Source organism: Bombina bombina, chromosome 10 (genome assembly GCF_027579735.1).
Source record: "Bombina bombina isolate aBomBom1 chromosome 10, aBomBom1.pri, whole genome shotgun sequence".
NCBI lineage: Eukaryota > Metazoa > Chordata > Amphibia > Anura > Bombinatoridae > Bombina > Bombina bombina.
The window spans coordinates 128,063,344-128,088,881 of record NC_069508.1 but is presented as its reverse complement, the minus strand read 5'-3'; the positions used below and the strand labels follow the sequence as shown (position 1 = coordinate 128,088,881).

Below are 25,538 nucleotides of genomic sequence, written 5' to 3'. Positions count from 1 at the left end.
GCCTAGATTTGGAGTTTGGCGTTAGCCGTGAAAACCAGCGTTAGAAGCTCCTAACGCTGGTTTTAGGCTAACTGCGGTATTTGGAGTCACTCAAAATAGGGTCTAACGCTCACTTTTCAGCCACAACTTTTCCATACCGCAGATCCCCTTACGTAAATTGCGTATCCTATCTTTTCAATGGGATCTTTCTAACTCCGGTATTTAGAGCTGTGGCTGAAGTGAGCGTTAGACATCTAACAACAAAACTCCAGCCGCAGGAAAAAAGTCAGTAGTTAAGAGCTTTCTGGGCTAACGCCTGTTCATAAAGCTCTTAACTACTGTACTCTAAAGTACACTAACACCCATAAACTACCTATGTACCCCTAAACTGAGGCCCCCCCACATCGCCACCACTCGAATAAATTTTTTTAACCCCTAATCTGCCGACTGCCACCTACGTTATACTCATGTACCCCTAATCTGCTGCCCCTAACACCGCCGACCCCTGTATTATATTTATTAACCCCTAACCTGCCCCCCACAACGTCGCCGCCAGCCAATCAGATTGAGCTCGCATTCTATTGGCTGATCGGAACAGCCAATAGAATGCAAGCTCAATCTGATTGGCCGATCGAATCAGCCAATCGGATTGAACTTGATTCTGATTGGCTGATTCCATCAGCCAATCAGAATATTCCTACCTTAATTCCGATTGGCTGATAGAATCCTATCAGCCAATCGGAATTCGAGGGACGCCATCTTGGATGACGTCCCTTAAAGGAACCGTCATTCGGCTAGTAGGCATTGGGAGAAGAGGATGTTCCGCGTCGGAGGTCTGCAAGATGGATCCGGAAGAAAGAAGATTGAAGATGCCGTTGATAGAAGACTTCATCCGGATCATGGACCTCTTCAGCTCCCGCTTGGATGAAGACTTCATCCGGATCATGGACCTCTTCAGCTCCCGCTTGGATGAAGACTTCAGCCGGATCATGGACCTCTTCAGCCCCCCGCTTGGGCTTGGATCAGGACATCGGAGGAGCTCTTCAGGACGGATCGGTGAACCTGGTAGGGTGAAGACAAGGTAGGAAGATCTTCAGGGGCTTAGTGTTAGGTTTATTTAAGGGGGGTTTGGGTTAGATTAGGGGTATGTGGGTGGTGGGTTGTAATGTTGGGGGGGGTATTGTATGTTTTTTTTTTACAGGCAAAAGAGCTGAATTTCTTGGGGCATGCCCCGCAAAGGGCCCTGTTCAGGGCTGGTAAGGTAAAAGAGCTTTGAAATGTAGTAATTAAGAATAGGGTAGGGCATTTTGTTATTTTGGGGGTCTTTGTTATTTTATTAGGGGGCTTAGAGTAGGTGTAATTAGTTTAAAATTGTTGTAATATTTTTCTTATGTTTGTAAATATTTTTTTATTTTTTGTAACTTAGTTCTTTTTTATTTTTTGTACTTTAGTTAGTTTATTTCATTGTAGTTATTTGTAGGAATTGTATTTAATTTATTTATTGATAGTGTAGTGTTAGGTTTAATTGTAGGTAATTGTAGGTATTTTATTTAATTAATTTAATGATAGTATAGTGTTAGGTTTAATTGTAACTTAGGTTAGGATTTATTTTACAGGTAATTTTGTACTTATTTTAACTAGGTAACTATTAAATAGTTCTTAACTATTTAATAGCTATTGTACCTGGTTAAAATAATTACAAAGTTGCCTGTAAAATAAATATTAATCCTAAAATAGCTACAATGTAATTATAATTTATATTGTAGCTATATTAGGATTTATTTTACAGGTAAGTATTTAGCTTTAAATAGGAATAATTTATTTAATAAGAGTTAATTAATTTCGTTAGATAAAAATTATATTTAACTTAGGGGGGTGTTAGTGTTAGGGTTAGACTTAGCTTTAGGGGTTAATACATTTATTATAGTAGCGGTGAGCTCCAGTCGGCAGATTAGGGGATAATGTTTGAAGTTAGGTGTCGGCGATGTTAGGGAGGGCAGATTAGGGGTTAATACTATTTATGATAGTGTTAGTGAGGCGGATTAGGGGTTAATAACTTTATTATAGTAGCGCTCAGGTCCGCTCGACAGATTAGGGGTTAATAAGTGTAGTTAGGTGGAGGCGACGTTGTGGGGGGCAGATTAGGGGTTAATAAATATAATATAGGGTTCGGCGGTGTTAGGGGCAGCAGATTAGGGGTACATAAGGATAATGTAAGTAGCGGCGGTTTACGGAGCGGCAGATTAGGGGTTAAAAATAATATGCAGGGGTCAGCGATAGCGGGGGCGGCAGATTAGGGGTTAATAAGTGTAAGGTTAGGGGTGTTTAGACTCGGGGTACATGTTAAGGTGTTAGGTGCAGACGTAGGAAGTGTTTCCCCATAGCAAACAATGGGGCTGCGTTAAGAGCTGAACGCGGCTTTTTTGCAGGTGTTAGGTTTTTTTTCAGCTCAAACAGCCCCATTGTTTCCTATGGGGGAATCATGCACGAGCACGTTTTTGAGGCTGGCCGCTTGCGTAAGCAACTCTGGTATCGAGAGTTGAAGCTGCGTTAAAAATGCTCTACGCTCCTTTTTTTGAGCCTAACGCAGCCTTTTTGTGGACTCTCAATACCAGAGTTATTTTTATGGTGCTGCCAGAAAAAAGCCAGCGTTAGCTACGCGGGTCGTTACCGACAAAACTCCAAATCTAGGCCTAAGATTTTCCAAATTTTCATGTAATTTACAATTTTACTCATTTCTTATATTAAGCAGAAAAAAGTTTTATTAGTTTTATTCATTTATTATATTGTATCTTTCTCTTTACATCTCTGCATTTCCCAAAAAGCTCCTAAAAATAATCTTGTTGCATATTTTTAATTGTTGTCTATGTTTTCTTTTAATTTATTTTCTTTATTTTAAGTATTATAGCTTCTCCATTTCTCTCTAACAAAACACTGTTGGACACTTATCAAATTACATTAACAAATAAGCTTTTAAGTTTGATAATAAATAATGTATTTGCTTCCATGAATGAAAAAAAACAAAAAACATATAAACTGGTAAGCAGCAGGGTTCTTCACAAAAAAAAAAAGTCACGTATCTCTTCAGTACACACAAATATTTCAAAACCAATTTTATAAGCTCAAATGTAAAAATAAAATTGTAACATTGTTATAGCTTCCAACAAAAGAATGGTTAAATGAAAGAAATCACACAATGTATATGGAAAATAAAGTCTATGTTAAGCCTGTAGATTTACCCCAATGTAATGCATTTGTAATTCAGTATATTCTTGAGATATGACAGTAGTATAATCCGTACCCCCTGCTGACTGCGAGCAGCCAAGCTGAAAACTTGCCTCCGAGATACATAGTCACATTACACTTGTCGCTGGCGTGAGAATCTTTTGCAAACTGGCAGTTGCAAGAATTTAACTGTAACCAAACAGTGAGCCTGCTGTGACGTACAGATGTGTGAAACTAAAAGGAACCGGCATTCCAGCTATTTCAAAAATGATGCTAATGTTCTGTAACAAACTTGCTGTACCGGGTGACAGCAGGCAATGCCTTGCAGCTCAGAAAGTGGTAACATTACATCATTTCAATTTTGTTTCACTTGCAAAGAGTAGTAAATGTTAAGTAAGCACAGAAGCTTTATATGTTTTCAATTACCAACCTTCTGTCAAGTTACCTGATGTTTATTGTTCATGCACAGTATATATGAATAGATCGATAGACAGACATATAGACAGACAGATAGATAGATAGATAGATAGATAGATGGATACATATATATATATTTATATATATATGTATGTATATATGTATGTATATATATATATATATATATATATATATATATATATATATGTATATATATGTATATATATATATACAGTATATATGTATGTATGGATAGATAGATAGATAGACAGACATATAGACAGACAGATAGATAGATAGATAGATAGATAGATAGATACATATATATATATATATATTTATATATTTGTATATATATATATATATATATATATATATACAGTATATATGTATGTATGGATAGATAGACAGATAGATAGATAGATAGATAGATAGATAGATAGATAGATAGATAGATAGATAGACAGACAGACAGACAGACAGATAGATAGATAGATAGATAGATAGATGTATACATATATATATATTTTATATATATGTATACATGTGTGTGTGTGTTTATATATATATATATATATATGTGTATATGTATATATATATATACACATATATCTATAGATAAATATAGATAGATAGATATATAGATAGATATGTGTGTGTATATATATATATATATATATATATATATGTATATACATACAGTATAGATTTAGATATATACATATATATATATATATATATATATATATATATATATATATAGATATATAGATATATAAATAGATAGATAGATAGATGTGTGTGCATGTATATATATATATATATATATATATATATATGTGTGTGTTTATGCATTTTGTATAGAAATGGGCAAAATAAACATAGTGACAAAATTGTTAAAATATAACAGTAAAAACCGTAACACAAACGTTTTCAGTACTTTCTTTATTATCAGCTAACATTAATATGTAGTCATTCTTTTCTATTAGGTGGAAATATTTTTTTTTTTACTAAAATGATCTTCGAAATAACTTGTTTGGTGTAAATAATCAACGGTACATTATTTTAAGCCGTTGCACATTCCGTTGCACATACACAATTAATGTGTGCATCCACTTCCCCAGTGAAGTCTTCAGATATTTCTGTTGGCCTAATGTGCCAATCTTCTAGACGTATTGCAGAATCTAAGAAATATATTAATTAGTAGTAAAAAAAAAAATTTGAAAGAGGGTTTCCGTAAATATAATTATTAGCAATATTGTTCCACAAATATTTGTTTTTAACATAAAAATCTATTTCATATCCTTAGATTGTATATCCTTCTTTACAGTGTTATGCTAATAACACCCTATTTCTTCATTAATAAATATTTAGCTAAATTTGCCAACTGTCCAAAACTAATGCATTGCAGTAATATTTGAATTAAATAAATGATTTCATTAATACATTTCACTGGTTAATTCAGTCTTACTACTTTGAAGGAAATGTATCAAAATGTTATCAAACCGAACTTACAAACTGAATTTCAGTGCACTGGATCTTGCTAAAAGGAACAAGGCAACGAAAATCTAAAAAAAAATACTTTTTCCCCCACTTATGTCCATCCATTAATTATAATTATTCAGAATTCCTTTGCCAAATGCATTGAAGTTTGTTTTTATTTTCTTGGAAGGGAGGGGGGGGGTGTTCTGGCAGATTTAAATTCAAACATATTCCAAATCAATAAAAAAAAAAACTTTCTGCCACAAAAACATTCTTACACTGGGACAATTCTGTACAGCTATTCCAATCATTAAGTAAATAATTATGGCCTAGATTATGGGGCCTATTTATGATGCTGCGAGCGGACATAATCCGATATAGCGGATCATGTTCGCTGCACATCGATAAATGCCGGCAGCATACGCTCTCTGCATTTATCATTGCACCAGCAGTTCTTGTGAACTGCTGGTGCAATACCGCCCCCTGCAGTTTTGTGGCCGCTGTCAGTCAACCCGATCGTATTGTATTGGGTTGATTTCTGTTGATTTCTGTCCGCCACCTCAGAATAGGCGGACAGGTTATGGAACAGCGGTCTTTACGGAGCTTGATAAATATGCCTCTATGAGTGAAGTGCAAAATCACGCTTTTGCGAGCGCAATATTTGCGCTCCACTCAGTAATACCAGGGCATGCAAATGTTAAGCACAATGTGAATTGGGCCTCACTTTGCATTGCCTGAAAAGATTGCGCTCACAAGAGTGTGCTTCCAAAGGCTAAAATGGGAGCCTCATTCTGATGCCGTGAGACAAGGCAAAGAAACTAGCGCAGCGCAGGGGGTAAGTCGCACATCATTGGGCAGGAAATTTAAAATATATATGTATTTGAATATATACATAATTATTTATGTTTTTATATGTGTGTATATACATATAAACACATAAATATATATGTATATAAGCATATATATATATATATATATATATATATATGTATATTTGCCGTTTAAAACACAGTTCCCATAGACTGCTATGTAAAGGCACTTTTCAGTGCTGTTTTTTTTTTTTTACACCCACCACCCCCTCACTTTAACCCTTTATAACTGCTTTGTGCAGTTTTGTTTTACAAAAAATAAAAATGCTCATATTTTTTTTTTATACAAGGAACTGTACACTTTATTAAGGGGGCAATTGGGGTACATTTTTGTTATTAACCAGAGGTCTGACCTCTGGTTAATTGCGCTAAGCACAAAGTGAAACCGCGACCTCACAGAAGCATTAACCAGCCACTTGTAATGGCTGGTTATTTAACAGGCACCCGTAAATGGGCAAATCTACCCCTTTACGGACATACGTTAAAATAGCGCTCCACTTGTAATTTAGCCCTATATTGGAAATTTTTAATTCCCCACCTAGTACTAAAACATGTTTTAATCTCTTCTGAGAACAATAATTTCACATTTTGAGAACATATTTCAATAGAAATAACAGGGATAGGCAACTTCCTAACACATAGGGACCACAAGTGACTATTTTAGAAGCCTTAAATGTATGTATAATAAACACAAAAATAATAATATACTTCCTTAAATTGTTTAGTGACACATGGGGATTTAGGTAAGGTTGCAGGGAATCCTTTTTGCTGTTTTCCACATTAGAGGACTCGCTTGAGTTTTAGCCACCAAAACACACATTGTTTATTTTTGCGCTTTCTGTGGCCACAAAAACTAAGGCTCATTTTTTTAGTTATAAGACTTATAAGCACTAGTCCAAAAAAAATCTTTATTTGCATATAATTTTTTTTTTACAAAAAGCCAAAGATCTAAAACCCTAATCTGTACATGAATGGGGTAGAAGTGAGGTCCACTACTTTGGAGATGTTAAGCTTTAGATTATAAGATACTGAAGATGAGACACTTGAAAAATGGCTAGTGATACAGATGAACAAGGAGAGGCATAAAGGCTGTGACACACTGCAAGCGATTCGGCGCAAGGCGAAGCAGCTGCTTCGCGTCGCATTGCTTCTGAAGTTCAGATATTTCATCTCTGAGCGCTCAGCTACGGGACCTGGTGCAGCAGAGTGCTCAGAGATGAAAAGGCAGGACACACTGAGCGCGCACAGCCGCATATACACACTTCGCTCCGCTCTGCTTGTAGTGTGTCACAGCCTTAAATCTAGTGCAGAGAGGTAGATTTGTGTTTCATCAAAACATATGTGATTATAAAAATCATGGGGATTTATCAAGGAACTTAGTGGTGATATGTAGAGAAAAAAACTAAATACGGGAACCTAAGTCCACCCAAAAATAATGGTAAAAGAACAGATAATGTGATTGGAGCCCTTTGCAGTAAAGTAGATGAAAACATGAAAAAACATATTTATGCAATATTCATATTTAATAAAGTATACTGCGTATTTACTATAAATAGGTCATATTCCAATGTTCTGCACATAACAGAATATTGTATGTTCTTTGTATTTATAAATAGATATTCCAATATATATCTGTATACTTATATATATTCATCTATATAAATAGGTATACATATATATTTAGTAATATAGAAAGAAATCCAGCAAACCTCCCAGGCGTATGTTCAACTTAAAAATTTTATTGGAAAACCGTGCAAATAAAAAAGGTAAAACACAAAAATTGTCCCAGCAACCTGGAGCAAATAGAAAGTACGTCCTACGTGTTTCAGCAAATATCAGCCTTATTCATGGACATGATTCACTCAATATCAACATGCCTATTTATAACACACCCTTGTCATCAGGTGTATGAGCCCCAGGTAATTAGTTATTAAAGGGACAGACCTATAGAATCACTATATTAGAAATCAGACCAGTTAACTCAAATGAGCCATTAATTTAGATGGGTAATGTTGTTATCATTCTAAATTTAAACTTATACATTGCAAAGAAATAAAAAATTATTATATATATGTAGATTCTCATTGTTATATAACATATTATAATGAGTGTGTACATGATTAATAAGGCCTGTTATCCATCGGCATTATATATAAAGTAAAAAGGAAATTCCTATACTAGAACACTGCCTTCAATAGTACACTACATTTATGCAAGAGAATATTAATAACAATATATGCAAAAGTATAGGTAAATAATACAGGAGATACATGATATTAATATGCATCCCTTAATGGAATACCCTCAGAAACAGTGCACAATACATTATATGCTATATGTATAGGTGGGCTCGTTTATAAAGAACTATAAATTATTTTACAATTTATTAGTATGGTGCATGGAGCGATAGATATACATATATGCATATTATATGAGTCAGCATGCATATTGCTAATTCTAACATCAAACTACCTTAAATCAAAATAATCTAATACACTCTACTGGCACTTAACGGGAAGGTATAAATATAGACCTATCTGAGCAGTGTTTCCATGTATCCATCTCTAGTGTATGGCAAAAACCCTCTTAAATCAAAGAGCACAGTTTCTGCAAAACAATAGACATTAAGATATCATATGTATAATTCCTGTATATTAATGCCTCCAAAAATTAATGACATCGCCTACTATGTTAAAGCCATCTGGGATCATGGTTTTCATTTTGAAAATCCAGAAAGCCTCTTTGTGTGAGAGTTTAGATACTCTGTCTCCTCCACGTATGGCAGGTTTGATATAGTCAATGATTTGCCATTTCAGACTGTTCACCATCTTATTGTGGACATGTATAAAATGTCTAGCAAGGTCAGAGCATTCAATACCATGCTCAATGTTTTTTAGATGCTCCCTAATCCTGTTTCTACACTCCCTGGAGGTGCACCCAATATATTGTTTCTTACATTCCACGCAATCTATCAAATAGATTACGAAGACAGAACGGCAATTGGTATAAGTATCCAACTCATAAACCTTCTGTGTGGTATATGATTGGAAATTCTTAGTGACTTTTGTGAAACCACAGGCAATACAGTTGCTGTAATGACATTTATAATGCCCTTTTACATTTAACCAGCTATTACTTGTTTTTTGTATGTTTCTAAGTAAGCTCGAAGAAACAGCGTTACCTATTGTGTAACCTCTACGGGAAACAAAATTACAACCCTTTTGTGCCAGATCTTTAAGGCTGTCTTCAGCAGTCAGAATAGGAAGGTGCTTTTTCACGATATCACATATTGCATTAAACTGTGCACTATATGTGGTTACAAATGTAGGTCTGGAGCTATCAAAGGATTGTTTGTTGACTAGACTTTTATTGTCTAGAAGGAGGGTTTCTCTATCTAGTCTACTGACTTCTAAGAGAGCATGATCAATTGTTTTTATATGATATCCTCTCTCTAATAGATCACTTCTCATTCTTATGCTCTCTATTGTAAAGACTTCATTATCGGTACAATTCCATTTCAACCTTGTGAATTGTCCTTTAGCAATTCCAAAGCCCATATGTTTTGGATGATTGCTTCGGCCATGTAATATGGCATTGGCTGCAATTGGTTTTCGGTATAAAGTCGTCTTTATCTTTTGGGTGTCAGTTTGACCCATCAGTAAAAGGTCTAAATAAGGAATAGATACTTTGCTACTCTCATAAGTAAACTGTAAATTGGCGTCATTAGAATTGAGGTATCAAATAAATTCCTCTAGTCTAGATGGACCTCCTGTCCAAATGAACAGGAGGTCATCAATATATCTTTTATACATAGTAATACAATCCCTGAAGGGATTTGAATCTCCAAAGACGTGGCACGCTTCCCACCAACCCCCATCGCTGTGCCACACCTTTGGAGATAAAAAATTCCCTCAAATTGAAAAAAGTTATGAGTTAATAAAAAATCTAGAGTTTGGATCAGAAAAGACTTAAGATGACTATCATAATTGCTGAATCTATCCAGCATATATGAAATTGCTTCTAGACCTTTTTTGTGAGGAATAGTAGAGTATAAACTAACTACATCTATAGTCAGCCATTCTGCTGTATCAGTCCAGCATATCTCTTTTAGACATCCCAAAAGATGTTTGGTGTCTTTAAGATACGATGGGAGACTAAATACCACTGGTTGTAGTAAAGATTCAATCCATGTCGAAATGTTTTCAAATAAAGATCCTATACCCGCCTCAATGGGCCATCCTTTCACCTCCTCCAAGGATTTATGAACCTTGGGGAGGTGATGGAATATGGGGTTAACAGGATTTAAAACATAGAGATAATCTACAGTGCCTTGGTCTATAATCCCCATCTCCAATCCATCATCCAACAGTGATTCCAGCTGTTGCCTATATTTCTCAGTTGGATTAAATCTAAGGATTTCATAGACATCAGTATCACTTAGTTGCCTTCGAGCTTCCTCTAAGTAAGACTGTCTATCCTGCACCACCACACATCCACCCTTGTCTGCTCTCTTTATTACAATATCCTCCCTAGATTTCAAATTGTTAAGGGCTTTATATTGTTTTTCATTTAGATTTGGATAAGGGTGTTTAGTGTCTTTAGAAAGTGCAATGAGATCTTCTTCAATTCTATGATGAAAAGCTTCTAAAAACGGACCCCTATCTCTAGTTGGATAGAATATAGACTTTGGTGTGTATCCTCCATGTGTGCATTTAAGTGGGATTTCATCTATCACTGATTCCTTAGCTAAATCGTGCGCCATAAGTAGGTCACATGCCTCTGTGAAATCTACTATATCATGTATCTTTGGAAGAGGAACACTAGAGTAATTAGGATTTAGATCCCTAGTATTATCTGTTTTTTTTTTTTTTATATATATATTTAGTGTACTTAAAAAATTTGATTGGGTTTGTGCGCAAGTGGGTTTTTTTCCACTTTTTTCACTCAATTGACTTCTATGGGGGAATAGGTTATTGCAAAAAAGAGGGGTAGTGTATCAGCGCTAATCTGTATAACCTATATAGAAAACACACAAATAGATATATCTCCTTAAATACCTGTAGGCAAAGATGTATGGCAAAGTTTTAAACATAAGGTATCTTTAGTTACTTACACCATAGCTTTGGTGTTGACGGGTAAGTGGTGGTGTCCTGATAAATCCTTATCGTCCTCTTTCCTTATCGTCCTTTTTCCCATAGGGACAATAAGGAAAGAGGACGATAAGGTTTTATCAGGACACCACCACTTACCCGTCAACACCAAAGCTATGGTGTAAGTAACTAAAGATATCTTATGTTTAAAACTTTGACATACATCTGCCAAGGATCCCTTGTCCTTTCTGTTTATCTTTTAGGAAAATCGGAGAAAGAAGATTTCCATTTGAATATATTCCATATCTGTGGACTCTCTGATTGATTTAAAAAGTAGCCCTGAAATTGAAAAAGGGTAATTTTATAACCGCTATTGCGGCAAATTGCATCAATTGTTTTAAAAATTGTGTATATGCATATTCATGTATTCTAACATTTTATTTGTGTATATGTATTCAAGTATATTTTTTATGTGAACCATAAAGAGATTTTTTACCATTTTAAACTGAATAAGCGCTTAGTATTTTGATACTACACTTTAATTAGAAGGGCTGCCTATTTTTCCCTTTTAATAACTGAATCACTAAATTAACTGAATCACTAAATAAAGTGAAATACTTATTTGTGTTAGCTGATGTATAGGATCAGTTTTATTATACAGCCCATTTTATGGGCATTAACCCCTGTTTTAATTTCGGATAAACCCCATTTTTTTTCCAGGACCCCCTAAAATATAAAAAAGGGATTTTATAAAGACTGTATGCTTTAAGAACAGGCTCATTAAAGCCTAAGATTGAAATCACATTTGGAAATATCCAATTTATTTGTAAAAAATGTATTTGTATTCTCAGTTAATACCTATATAGATTCAGCCACTGGGTGGCACCACAGAATCTTTATATCATATCTAGAAATAGATTTAAGTTAAACTACCCCTCTTTGGAATAGGTTATTGCGCACGTGAAAACAGTTTACTTTCAACTTGTAATACAAGCACAATCCGATGTGTGCAAAAAGCTTACTTCTTGCGCAGTTAACGCTCAAGTGGGAGCATTAAATAGCACTCCACTTGTAATCTTGCCCTAAATGTTTAATGTTTGGAAACTACCAAACATCTCCATGTAAGCATTCAATACTGAATACAATAATTCATTGTATAAAACAGGTACACTTTGTACTTAGCTGTGTCCTACTTTTACTACTTAGTCAATGTTAGATATCTTTTTTCTCAATGCTGCCCTCTTTTATTTGAGAACTATGAGTATACTTGAAGGCACAGATAAAGCAAAAACTATATGTAAGCGGTGCTTGAATAAAATGATCTTCTTTACTCTATAAAGGTAAAGTTTTCCAAAAAAATATAAGATTTCTTATCTCCTATAATACATTACATTTTGAAGCCAGGAAAGCAGTTTCTTCAATCAAGAAAGGTTTTAAAATCAAATTAGAAACCATCACAGCCTTTTATTGTAAAATCTTTTATATATCTGACTTACCTTTAGGAAGACAATGGAAGGCAACTTTAACAGGGCTTGTTTCAGTTGGATTACATCCTTTTACACACTGTAATACAGGCTCTAAAGAATAACATGATGATTCTTGTTCATCAAGGAGATGATTTTCCAACATAACAAACTGTCGACTTAATGCACAGCCTACAAAAAAGTTTGAAAAATAGGTTTGAAATTCATATACAGTATATACAGTATATATATAAATCCAATGAAAGAAAGCACTAACAGGACTTCTTGATAGTGGGTTAACCAAAAAGGCAACTTTTTATTAAAAGTTGCCTTTTTGGTTAACCCACTATCAAGAAGTCTTGTGAGTGCTTTCTTTCATTGGATTTATTTGGTACATGTTAGCACCCAGGCAGTTGTCGCAGGAGGCTGGATTCACTATATGAGGGATTATATATATATATATATATATATATATATACACACACACAGTATACCTAAGCAAAATAGTATTGATACCAAAATGAATAAGTGGCTTATTGGCATCAAAAGAATGATTAGAATGGATTCTCTGTACTGTATATGAACTAAAATCCCGGGAGGGTATTTTCCCCCCTCTTGACACCATCGGAGGCAAACATCATTATAACCCCTTCTTATTTTTATCTTAAACAATGTGAGACTGAATATGCTTTCACATAATCAATATATATATATATATATATACAAAAAAAAATGATTTCAGAAACTAACTTCCTGAACATGAATTATCTGGCAGCATCCAGGAGTGAACCAAACTGTTACAGCTCTTTGCTTTTTTATGATCAGGCTTCAGGAAATCATTTTGCAGTTGTCCATCAGAGTTTCCACACAAGCCACATGTTTTTCCTTGTAACCATGGTGCAATGGTAATCTGAAACATAAATTATGGACATATTGCACAGTTACCAAGTACTAGAGTTAACATTTAGAGCATACAAAAACTTTCTAAATATATAACATGTTCCACTGTTTCATTGTGTGGGCAGGTAACTTGCACACAAGGCTTATGAAAATGTATAATGAATGAACACACCTTGGTGGTTTCTCCATTGAATGACACATGCTCCACACCATACTTTGGTGCTTTTACTGACACTTTTGTTGAAGTTCTGTGAACATAGATGCATTCTACAAAGAAAGAGAAAATATTATTGGCTCAACTTTAGTTTCCTATTTTGATTAATTCATTATAAATAGGATTTGATTATCAAATCAAGGTTTCACAGCCATCACCCCAAATTCCTGTTATAATTTATGGAATATACAGTTGGCCTTAGTAACATTTTGTAAAACATATCTTACTTAACATGTTGAGACACATCTCTTAAAGGGACACTGAACCCAAATTTATTCTTTCATGATTCAGATAGAGCATGCAATTTTAAGCAACTTTCTAATTTACTCCTATTATCATTTTTTTCTTCGTTCTCTTGCTATCTTTATTTAAAAAAGAAGGAATCTAAGCTAAGGAGCCAGCAAATTTTTGGTTCAGGACCATGGACAGCACTTGTTTACTGGTATTGTCCAATCAGCAAGGACAACCCAGTTTGTTCACCAAAAATGGGCCGGCATCTAAACTTACATTCTTGCGTTTCAAATAAACATACCAAGAGAATGAAGAAAAATTGATAATAGGAGTAAATTAGAAAGTTGCTTAAAATTGCATGCTCTATCTGAATCACAAAATAAAAAATTTGGGTTCAGTGTCCCTTTAAATAATATCAGATAATAGAGAAATCTGGTAAAAAGGAAAGTTATAGAATGCGTATGGCACGTCACTACTGAAATGGTGCGCACGCTGTACCTTGAGAACATACATGCCCTATATTTGCACATTGGAATGTTTTAATATTATTCCGTTATATCTATTTAATGCTGGGGTTTAGAGTAGTGATATTTCGAATAGACTGAACCTACAAAATGTAAATTTGTTATAAAAATAAATATAGGCAGGGAAAAGTTTGCCTAATGTTTTACAAAAATAATAATATTAAGTTAATTGATGCTTCATTGTGAGGGAAAAACTTTGCTAACAATCTTTATTTTAAACAATGGCACATTTTTCCTTATTTATTTTTTCCTTTGGTTTAACCCTTTGAGTGCTAAGCACTTTTCCACCTGGGTGCTAAGCTGTTTTAAGTTTTTATTTTTTATTTTTATTTTTTTTATATCCCCAAGACTTATACTGTTGGAAAGGTTAGGCGATTACCTTTCCAACAGTGGGTCTTGGGGGGTCTGTAGCTGCTTAGATGCCTAACATTGTCAATTTTAAATAAAGTTGTGCGGTCACATCATCACGTCATTGCGCGTGACATCACCACGCATAACGTGAAGCCCTGGCGATGCCTGTCACTATGCAGGCCCGAATGCCGGGGTGAGAGCGGGTGGGAGCACCCAGATCTCCCTCAAGGTGGGAGAGTGCTGTGAGCCGTCGCTAGCACCTGCGTGGGAAACTCTGCGATGACTCAGAGCTGTCGTTAGCACTGAAAGGGTTAAAATACTTTCAAGTAAATTATTAGCATGTTTTTGTTAAGGGTAACCTTAGCTATCACAGTACCTTTCTCATTTATATAGGTATCATTCCATATTAGTAACTTCCTTCCATCAAGAAGCACTTGAAATTCATCAGATGCATCCGAATATATCTCAATATTGCTGATAAAGGAAAAAAGATGTAAGTTGAGATATCTATATGAGCATTTTTTTAAAAAAATCAAGAGAGTGCTCTATAAATGTATTGAGGATATCAATATAGTTTACTAGTCATGGGCTAACAGTCACTAGCCCAAAGGGAAAAAATTACTAGTTTACTCATTGTTAGATAAAAAAAGTAACTTTTTTTACTTGTCAGCTTCATTTCATTACTTGTCTGGGACTAGTTAACAAGCAACAATTTCAAGTACAGTATATATTAATTTTATTTTATTGAATTAAATGAACACTAACATTAATATTAAAAAGAACACCAACTACATCAGCTAGATTGTATTTCCACCCAGCAAAATGTCTCAAAAAAGTATTTTTTAATATTGTAATACAATTATGTTAAATGACTACTAAATTTTAAGGAATAATTTGGCCTAGTTTCCACTGATGTCGTAAAATTGTGGGAACAAAAAAATCTCCTCAGAATTAATGGAGATACCACCAGTTCAGCACTGCTTGACAACACATTTTTTTGCCACATTGGTAGGTGTGCAAAAGCTTGCTTGTGCTACCCTTATAGGGTGCTGTCTTAGAGGTTAAAGGGACAGTCTACACCTTGGTCAGCTTAAAGTCTTACCGTATATTAAGCTGCAAATATTCTCCTGCGCCCCTTTCTATATCATGCAGCAGAAACGGTAAAAAAGTTATTTTAATATAAATATTGTTTCTGGCCAATTTGAAATGGCTGCCAAGCTCTGCCCACTGATGACATCACAATCTGAACTGCATTAAAGGCTCTCTAGTTATATAAGACTCACAAGTTGCATTCAACAGAATATCAATGCTATTTAGCAGGGTGCCTAGATCGTGATGTCATCAGTGGGTGGAACTTGGTAGCCATTTCAAAGTGGGCAGAAACAATATTCATTTTAAAATGACTTTTTTACTGTTCCTGCTGTGTTATATAGGAATGCGAACAGGGGGATATTTGCAGCTTAATCTAAGGTAAGACTTTAAGATGACTAAGATGTAGACTGTCCCTTTAAACATTCATAATAAATACTATTTATTAAAAACCATTAATAAAAAGCATTAGTAAAAAAGCATTAGTAAAAATGTATGCATAGTGAGATGGTTAATAAAATAAACTGACTAATGCAATTTTGTGATATTATTATTTACTTACAATGATCCTATCTTGGCATCAATCTGAAATCCTTGACCCATTTTTTTCATAGTGATAATAAACCTTAATTGATCTGTACAATCTTGTGCCAGCACCGTATAGCAGTTCGCAGAGGTAAGTGAACATTCTGAGTTCATTTTATCAAATGTTGTAAATCTCTCTTTATTAACTTCACATTCAACTGCAAAATAAATACAAATTCTGATTACTGGAATGCAAAATTCAGAAACAATATACTATATGATAAGTTCCCTATATAAAATAATTAGTAATAATGAAATGCTATCCAACAGCACTATTAAACAAACCATTTCTAAATATCAAACTGTGATTTTTCTGTAATGTAAATATGAATTATCAGTCTATACAAAAAAGCATCAGCGTAAGACCAACATTAAACTGTAAAAAAATGGAGCCGTAAGCTACCGAAGTTGCCGACAGCTAAAAGTAGCTTACGGCTTCATTTTAGTTCCAGGTTTACATTGAAATATGTTGTGCAGTTGCTCTTTATGTGTAGGTGTAAGTTAACATTGTGTTAACGCTTCCATCCTACCTCGGATTTCTCAAAAATCATGCCATAACAAGTTAGTTGCTATGGTAGCTGATCTTACACTATAAAATTTACGTTTAACGTCTGCGCACCTTACCTCTGATCACCTCTAAAGAGAAACAAAAACAAATATACACTTATTTATAATACATACTTTTTAAATATAAGCAAATACTACTTTTAATTAGAATAAAATGTTCTACTTTTTTAATATATGTAATATTAATTGCTGCCCTATGCATTGGTTTAGTTTGAATTTTGAAGATATGTGCTTGAATTTATTCTTATATGGGATAATAATTAAAACAACAAACAGAAAAAACCCTGACAACAAATATAGCACAGCTTCCCTAAATAGAGCAGTATCCCAACTACTCTCACTTTAAAATATGCTACAGAATAAAGGGAACGCTAACCAGCAGCTATAAAAGCAGATACACGCAGTTAAAAATATATCACTTTAATATATACAAATATAAGACAAACTTCAAAGAAATCCTCAAATAACAGGGTTAAATGAACCACTGGTGAATATAAAACTCAAATAAAGTGCCTTTAGGTCATTGGATCCAAAAAATCCTTAAAAAAGTCCTTGAAAAAACCCAGTTTATACCAGTTAATAATTGGAATCTTTGATCCACAGGATATGTAGGGGAAGAAAACACAGTTTGGTATATTAGGTGTTGAGCCACTACGTGTGCACAACAATTTCCAGTGTATTTCAATACAGAAGTATCTCCCTGCACAGTTTTGTGTGATTCTGAACTTCTGTTTGTATTTTGAGAACTTCAGCATTTTCTGATAAACAAATGATTCACCCGGAATCTGAAATCTAATGATACAGATTTCACTGCTACCTTCTCAGTCCAGGTAAAGACTTCCTTGACCCTCAGTCTCGGTGTGCGATATCCATCTTCTGTGGGCGCTGCCGTTCTCTGTTCCTGGTCACATAATACCGCTGGACCAACCAGAAGTGCGGATTGCCGGTTTGGGAGTCTGAAGCTGATTCAAACTGCGGGCTCAGCTGCAACACACTGAAAATCCACTATGTCCTTCATAGTTAAATCAGGAGATTCTCCTCGGTGGAGCTGGAGCAGTCTCTGAAAAACAGGAAATTTCCCCTGGACAAGAAGCTGTGGATCAAAAGTAGGGCAGACTTCCTAACCAGGTACAATCCTACAGCATCTGGGATATTTGGAAGAGCGCTCTGTATAAGATTTAACTACGAAGGACATAGTGGATTTTCAGGGTGTGGCAACTGAGCCCGCAGTTTGAATCAGACTCCCAAACTGGCAATCTGCCCTTCTGGTTGGTCCAGCGGTATCACGTGACCCGGAACAGAGAATGGGAGCACCCACAGAAGCTGGAGATCGCACACGCCAAGACTAAGGGTCAAGAAAGTCTTTACCTGGACTGAGAAGGTAGCGGTAAAAAAAATATTTTTATACATGAGATAACAATAAATATTATATTACAATTTTTTCAACATTGAAACATTTGCATTATTTGCAAGTTTTAACATTCCAATGGAAACTAGACCTCAAAAAGCTCTTGTTTCTTTTTTTTACACCTAGTTGAGCTGGGTGTAATTTTTTCAAAGTATCGACAGTCTCCGACAATGTATTAACAATTTGCTCCTTTTTTGGAAACCTGATGTAAATTAGTGCTTAACGGCTTCTAATACTTTCTATGGCTAGAAAATATTTTCAGCAGCTGGACCTCGTCGATACACAAAACTGTTTCTAACAGCATATTTATCAGTTTGCGACCTTGTGCAAACCTAATTACAGCTCAATGGAATCGAGCCCTAAATTGACATTTGCAGTTTTTTTTTCCAAATACGGACAATTTAAAAGAAGGTTGTTAATTTATGGAATAGATTTCCACCTGAGGTGATGGTGTCAGATACTGCAATGGAATTTAAGAATGCTTCCTGGAGACATACACAGGTATATCCAAATAATTAAATGGGAGATATTTTCATAACATTTGTATAATCTGTAAGAAAAATCACAGACATTTTTTTTTTTTTTGGGGGGGGAGTAAATGAATTAACTATAAATTAGATATGTGCATTCGGTAACTTTGTTAGTATCCAAATGTGTAAGAAGACGACCGCTCATGACATTCAGCTCTTTTCAGAGAGGGATTCATTATTGTGAAAGTGCAACACACTGAGATCTGTGTAAATCCAGATGTTAGTGTGTTGAACTTTTAAAAGGACAAATCTGACTCCAAAAAAAGATGAATGCTGTGAGTGGCTGCCGTCTTCCGCATTCAGATACTAACTAAGTATCCAAATGTTCATATCTAATATAAATGTTTAAACTCAGATTAATACTCATTGGATGAAAAATACAAATTCTCATTGTATCTATTGGCCAATAAGCATCAGCAGTGAATATTAACCAAATGGCATTAGTAGGAGGCACATAACTGATTCTGCTGTAATAGTTTCAGTTTATACTAAGTGGGAGATTTAATAAGCAGCAGAAACTGCTTTCTCTGCGCAAAGTTTCCGGCTCACCAGAAACAAAAGTTATGAAGCAGCTCCTTCTTAACTTCTCCGCCATCTTTTAGGTGGTGGACAGCAATCATCTTGATACGATCGGCATGATTGACACCCCCTGCTAGCGGTGATTGGCCATGAATGGGCAGGGGGCGGCATTGCACAAAAGCATTTCACAAGAAATTATTGTGCAATGTTTAATGCCGACAGTGTATGCTGTCGGCATTTAGCGAGGTCGCTACAGTGAATCATGTCCGCTCGTCTCTTGATAAATTTACCCCTTAGTTTCTACTTCACTTTTTTTCAGGCAAAAGAAAAATATCAACATTCTTATATGCTGCATTTTAATTTAAATATAACATTTTTACTAAATTGTCCAATTTATTAAAGAAACACAAAACCAAATTTTTTCTTTCATGTTTCAAATAGAGCATGTGATTTTAAACAACTTTTAAAAGTTGAAATAAATTGGAAAGTTGTTTAAAATTGCAAATTATTTCTGAATCATGAAAGAAAAACTTCATGGGGCCCATTTATCAAGCTCCGTATGAAGCTTGAGGGCCCGTGTTTCTGCTCTATAACCTGTCCGCCTGCTCTGAGCAGGTGGACAGACATTGCCGCAATTCAACCCGATCGAATATGATTGGGTTGATTGATACCCCCTGCTAGTGGCCGATTGGCCGCAAATCTGCAGGGGCGGCATTGCACCAGCAGTTTACAAGAGCTGCTGGTGCAATGCTGAATGCGGAGAGCGTATTGCTCTCCGCTTTCAGCGAGGTCTGTCGGACATGATCCGCAATGTTGGATCATGTCCGACAGGCCTTTCATAAACAGGCCCCCATATCTTAGCTGAAGCGTTCATATCTCCTTAAGCTAACACTTCAGAAGAAACATATGGATAGACTTGATGGATCTTCTGCTTCTTATTTGCAATAAAAATCTATGATTCCTCCAACAAAAAAGGAAAATGAAACTAACAAGATGGGGTCTATTTATTATGTGTCTGTCCGACATGATCCAATTAGCGGATCATGTCCGACAGACATCGCTGAATGCGGAGAACAATACGCTCTCCGCATTCTGCATTGCACCAGCAGTTTCTTGTGAACTGCTGGTGCAACGCCGCCCCCTGCAGATTTGCGGCTAATCGGCCGCTAGCAGGGGGTGTCAATCAACCCAATTGTATTCGATCGGATTGAATTGTGGCGATGTCTGTCTACCTCCTCAGAGCAGGCGGACAGGTTATGGAGCAGCGGACTTTAGACCACTGCTTCATAACTGGTGTTTCTGGCAAGTCTGAAGGCTCGCCAGAAACACGGGCCCTCAAGCTCCATACAGAGTTTGATAAATGAGCCCCTATGTCTTAGTATATAAAGAAAAAAGTAAAGTATTGCAATTCTATTTCTGAGAAAAATTTAAATTATAGAGAAGCATTACCTTTTTTGTTCTGTGTGAGGATTGTTGTAAGTTCTGGCAGGTTGCTCCATCCAATTTCCTTAATCTTACTTAATGAATGCTGACCATGTGCAAGATAATATGGAACTGAGATAGCTTGCTTGTACAGGGTAAACTATGGAAATGTTGAAGAGATATGTTACTAAGCAACAATTATCATTTATCCTTAATGCAACTGTGAGGAAGAAAAGTTTTAGATTATATCTGTTTTATTCTTTATTTATTTAAAGGGACATTTAACAATTTTACATATTAATATAAAGGGGTAGATTTATCAAGTAGCGGATGCTGCTATCTACGCCCGAAGTAAGACCTCTGCTTCGTAACTTCTCAGCATTTAGCGATATTGGGCGGACATGATTCACTACAGTAATTCATGTCCACGTGGCATTTGATAAATCTACCCCAAAATGTTTAATTATATGTAGTAAAACCACTTAAAACTAATGCAATATACTTACATTATTTATTTTGTGCCCTTTCCTATAATATTATTCAGAATATTGTTGGCTTCCCAACTTTTTGTTAAAGTGGGAGTGCAAACAAAGCTGTATTCTACACAGTCATTAGATCCACACTCTAGTAAGCCATTTATATCTGTCCCTAATTAGCCATAGCAGAAAAATAAATCTAAGTTACAATATGGCGGCACAAGCTGCTTTATGGACATTAAAATGTTACCATTAATTTTTCAATATTTAAACAACTAAGAGCAATTAAACAAAAATACATGTATATATTATACTTATGTGAATCTTTGTTCTGAATACATCATTCTATCAATGATATATGTAAGGCTAGACTACAAGTGAAGTGCTAAATTATCACACTCCCGCAAATGGGGACATTTGCAAAAGTGCCCCATATGCCCTCACAATAAAGAACATTATAAATTTTTATTGAAAAAAAATGTTCCTTTTTTTTTTATAAAAAAAAACTGCATTAGGCAGTATTTTGGGGATTTAAAGTTGTCGGGGTGGGGTGTTAAAAAAAAAAAAAACGCACTGAAAAGTGCCTTTACATTGCGGTCGATGGGAATAGTGTTTTCCCAGTAAATATATATGCTTATATACATATAGGTTGATGTGTTAACAAGTGTATATACACAAATTAACATAAATATATATGTATAAAAGCATATAGATATATATTTACAAATTGCTGCCATCGCTGCTCTAATTACCCCTATACTGTGTCTCACGGCATGAGAACGAGGCTCCCATTTGAGCCTATAGCACACTCGCTTCCCAGCAATGCCAGCGTGAGCTCACATTGCTTTCAACTTGTAATTCCAACGTACATTAGCGTGTGCTGGTATTACTAAGTGGAGAGCTAATATCGCTTTCAAGAAACTTATATTTAGTGCTCCACTTACAACCCGACCCTTAGTGTTTAACGTTCCTTTTTCTTTCATGTAATTGGCAAGAGTCCATGAGCTAGTGACGTATGGGATATACAATCCTACCAGGAGGGGAAAAGTTTCCCAAACCCCAAAATGCCTATAAATACACCCCTCACCATACCCACAATTCACTTTTACAAACGTTGCTTCCTATGGAGGTGGTGAAGTAAGTTTGTGCTTGATTTTCTTTGATGATATGTGCTTCTCAGCATTTTGAAACCCGATTCCTCTCAGAGTACAGTTTTTGTCAGAGGGATGTGAAGGGAGTATCACCTATTGATTCTATGGTTTTCCACACGGGAAATCTTTTCAAAGGTTCTCTGTTATCGGTCGTAGAGATTCATCTCCTACCTCCCTTTTCAGATCGACGATATACTCTCATATTCCATTACCTCTACTGATACTGTTTCAGTACTGGTTTGGCTATCTGCTATATGCGGATGGGTGTCTTTTGGTAAGAGTGTTTTCATTACTTAAGACACTCTCAGCTATGGTTTGGCACTTTATGTATTGATATAAAGTTTTTTATATATATATATATATATATGTATTGTACTTATATTTGCCAGGAGTCAGGTTTATGTATATTTCCTTTTGCAGACTATCAGTTTCAAAATTGGGAAAGATATTTAGAAAGTAATTTTTTCTTACCTGGTATAGTATTTTCTTCAAATTGACTGCTTTTTCATTAATTTTCGCGGGCAAAATTAGGCTTGCGAGGTCGCAAAATGCTGATATTTAATGCATCATTCTTGGTGCGAGAATTTTTTTGGCGCAAAGGTACATTCAGTGATGCAATCCGTCATTTTCGGCATCTTAGTTGACGCCAGGTTTCCTTGCACAAGGTTGCGTCTGCCATGATGCAAGTTGCGCCATTTCCTGATGTTGTTAGCGCCAAGAAATTTAATTTTGCGTTGCGCGTCATAGTTGGTGCCAAATAATTTAATTATTTTAACTCCACTTCCTATATGCCTCTTGCCTCTTTTTATGCTCAGAGGGCTATTTTTTCCCATTCCTGAAACTGCCATATAAGAAAATAGATAATTTTGCTTTATATGTTGTTTTTTTCTCTTACATTTGCAAGATGTTTCAATCTGATCCTGTCTCAGAAACTACTTTTGGAACCCTGCTGCCTGATAACAGTTCTACCAAAGTGTCATATTATGAACTTCTCTTTTGTTCTTTTGTTTATAACTTTAATTATGGTTCCTCACTTCCCTATTTAAGGTGGCTAAGTCCCACCATCATTGCTTGTAATTGCGTATTCACCTACCAATTGATTCTCCCAAGCCTGCACCTACAGAATCTACCCGTCACTGAATTCTGACAGTTTACGCTGTCTCAGGATTGCTCCGCCTCTGCTCCGCCTTCCTCTCAGAACAGACTTCGCGCTCAAACACTCTCTGAGCCGCTACCGCTGCCTGAACCTCCTCACCTCCTCAACTCTGCGTGTAAGTACTTACTGCATAGGATAAGCGAACTCACAACTTTAAACTGCCTAATTATACTTTAGCTAAAGGTTTTGTGCACTACCTCTACCAAGGAATTTATGCCTTTACTAATACCGGAACATTTTCCAAGCTGACAAGTGATCCTTTATCTAATGCTAGCTGCTGCAGAGCAATCACTTCAGATAGTATTATCTACAGGGAAGTTTCTATCACACTTAAGAGTATTAGGAAAGTTTCTATCACATCTAAGAGTATACTTTCAAGGTGTTAAGTTGCCTAAATTCATTTCCTTTAAAAGCATACCATACAACACCTAATATCTTTGTTTTTTCTTACTATTTAGAATTGTCTAAAACATCTCTCAGTAGTTATGTGTTTGTTAAAGGAAAACAACATATAACTACATGGTGGTATATTAAATCCTATGGTGAATCATATGACTAAACAGATATTTAGCTACAATGATTCATCTAGGAACATTTATCTTATAATTACTTCAAGCATGAAACATAACATATACTAATCTGCACATTTGGTCCTTTTATTAAGCAGATTCAGATTGAAGTCTGACAGAATTACAAGCCTATAAAAAGATGGATCAAGCAGAATTACCTACACATGTTTATAACCTTTCACAGAGGGTTGATCAGCTCTCACAAGGGTTAAGGCAACTTCAGTTAGAGAACCAGACTCTAAAAGATATTCTTAAAGACACAGTAACTCCAAAACAGTTAACTGTGGATTCTACTAATGAGCCAATAGTATCACCACCAGAGAAATTCTTTGGTGATAGAAGTCAATTTTGTGACTTCAAAAATTCCTGTTATTTACTTTTTACCTTAAGACCTAAAACGTATACCACAGATAAACAGAGAGTTTTAACTGTTATATCTTACCTTAGAGCTGAACCTAGAACATGGGCTAATTCATATTTCGAGCAAAATGACCCAATATTGGACAGCTTGGAGGATTTCTTTCAGGCTGTGGCCCTCCTCTATGATGACCCTTGCAAACAGATAACATCAGAAAATTCTATGAGAGCCCTTAGACAAGGGAAAAGGCCCGTGGAGGATTATATAGCAGAATTCAAGAGAGTGTCTAAGGATTCACAATGGAACAACATCTCATTGCGGAATCAATTTAGACTCGGTTTATCAGAAGCATTGAAATATGAACTTTCACGAGTTGATATTCCAGATACCTTATACAACTTAATGTCATTATCTATTAACATAGATAGAAGGTTGAGAGAAAGGAAGAGAGAAAGGTTTAACCTGGAATCAGTTACAAAAAGAAATGTTAATCCTACTAGTTCTCAACAGTATAAAACTCCTGATGAACCTATGGAAATCGGAGTGATCAGGGGCCCTTTATCCACAGAAGAGAAAAGGAGAAGAAGGGACAATAACCTTTGTCTCTATTGTGCTGCTAAAGAACATGAGGTCAAGGATTTTTCCAAACCTTCTGAAAATAAAGAAAGGTAAGAAACATAAGTTACCAAGATTTTCTAACAAGAATAGTGAAAATTCAACTTATTGTCTCTTACCTATTTCCTTACAGTGGGGTTCAAAAGAGATTACCTTGAAGGCACTCATTGATTCCGGTGCAACAAGCAACTTCATTGATTATCATGTGGTGTGTAAACATGAAATACCAATAAAAGAAATTAATCATCCTTATGTTTTAAGAGTATTTGATGGTAGTCAGGCTGTGAATGGTCCAATCACACATCAAACACAGACTTTAGTTATGAGTACACAAGAAGGACATATAGA

General features: G+C 35.4%; 1 protein-coding gene across 1 annotated transcript in view; it reads right to left on the bottom strand.

Moving 5' to 3' along the window:
- Positions 1-4,559: 4,559 nt before the first annotated feature.
- LOC128640757 (vitellogenin-like) overlaps positions 4,560-25,538 on the bottom strand; it is a 459,754-nt gene continuing 438,775 nt past the window's right edge. Inside the window, 7 exon segments of the mRNA XM_053693183.1 lie at positions 4,560-4,805; positions 12,559-12,717; positions 13,276-13,435; positions 13,598-13,692; positions 15,122-15,219; positions 16,397-16,577; positions 20,893-21,025. Coding sequence (XP_053549158.1) covers positions 4,687-4,805; positions 12,559-12,717; positions 13,276-13,435; positions 13,598-13,692; positions 15,122-15,219; positions 16,397-16,577; positions 20,893-21,025 — 945 coding nt within the window. The 3' untranslated portion in view covers positions 4,560-4,686.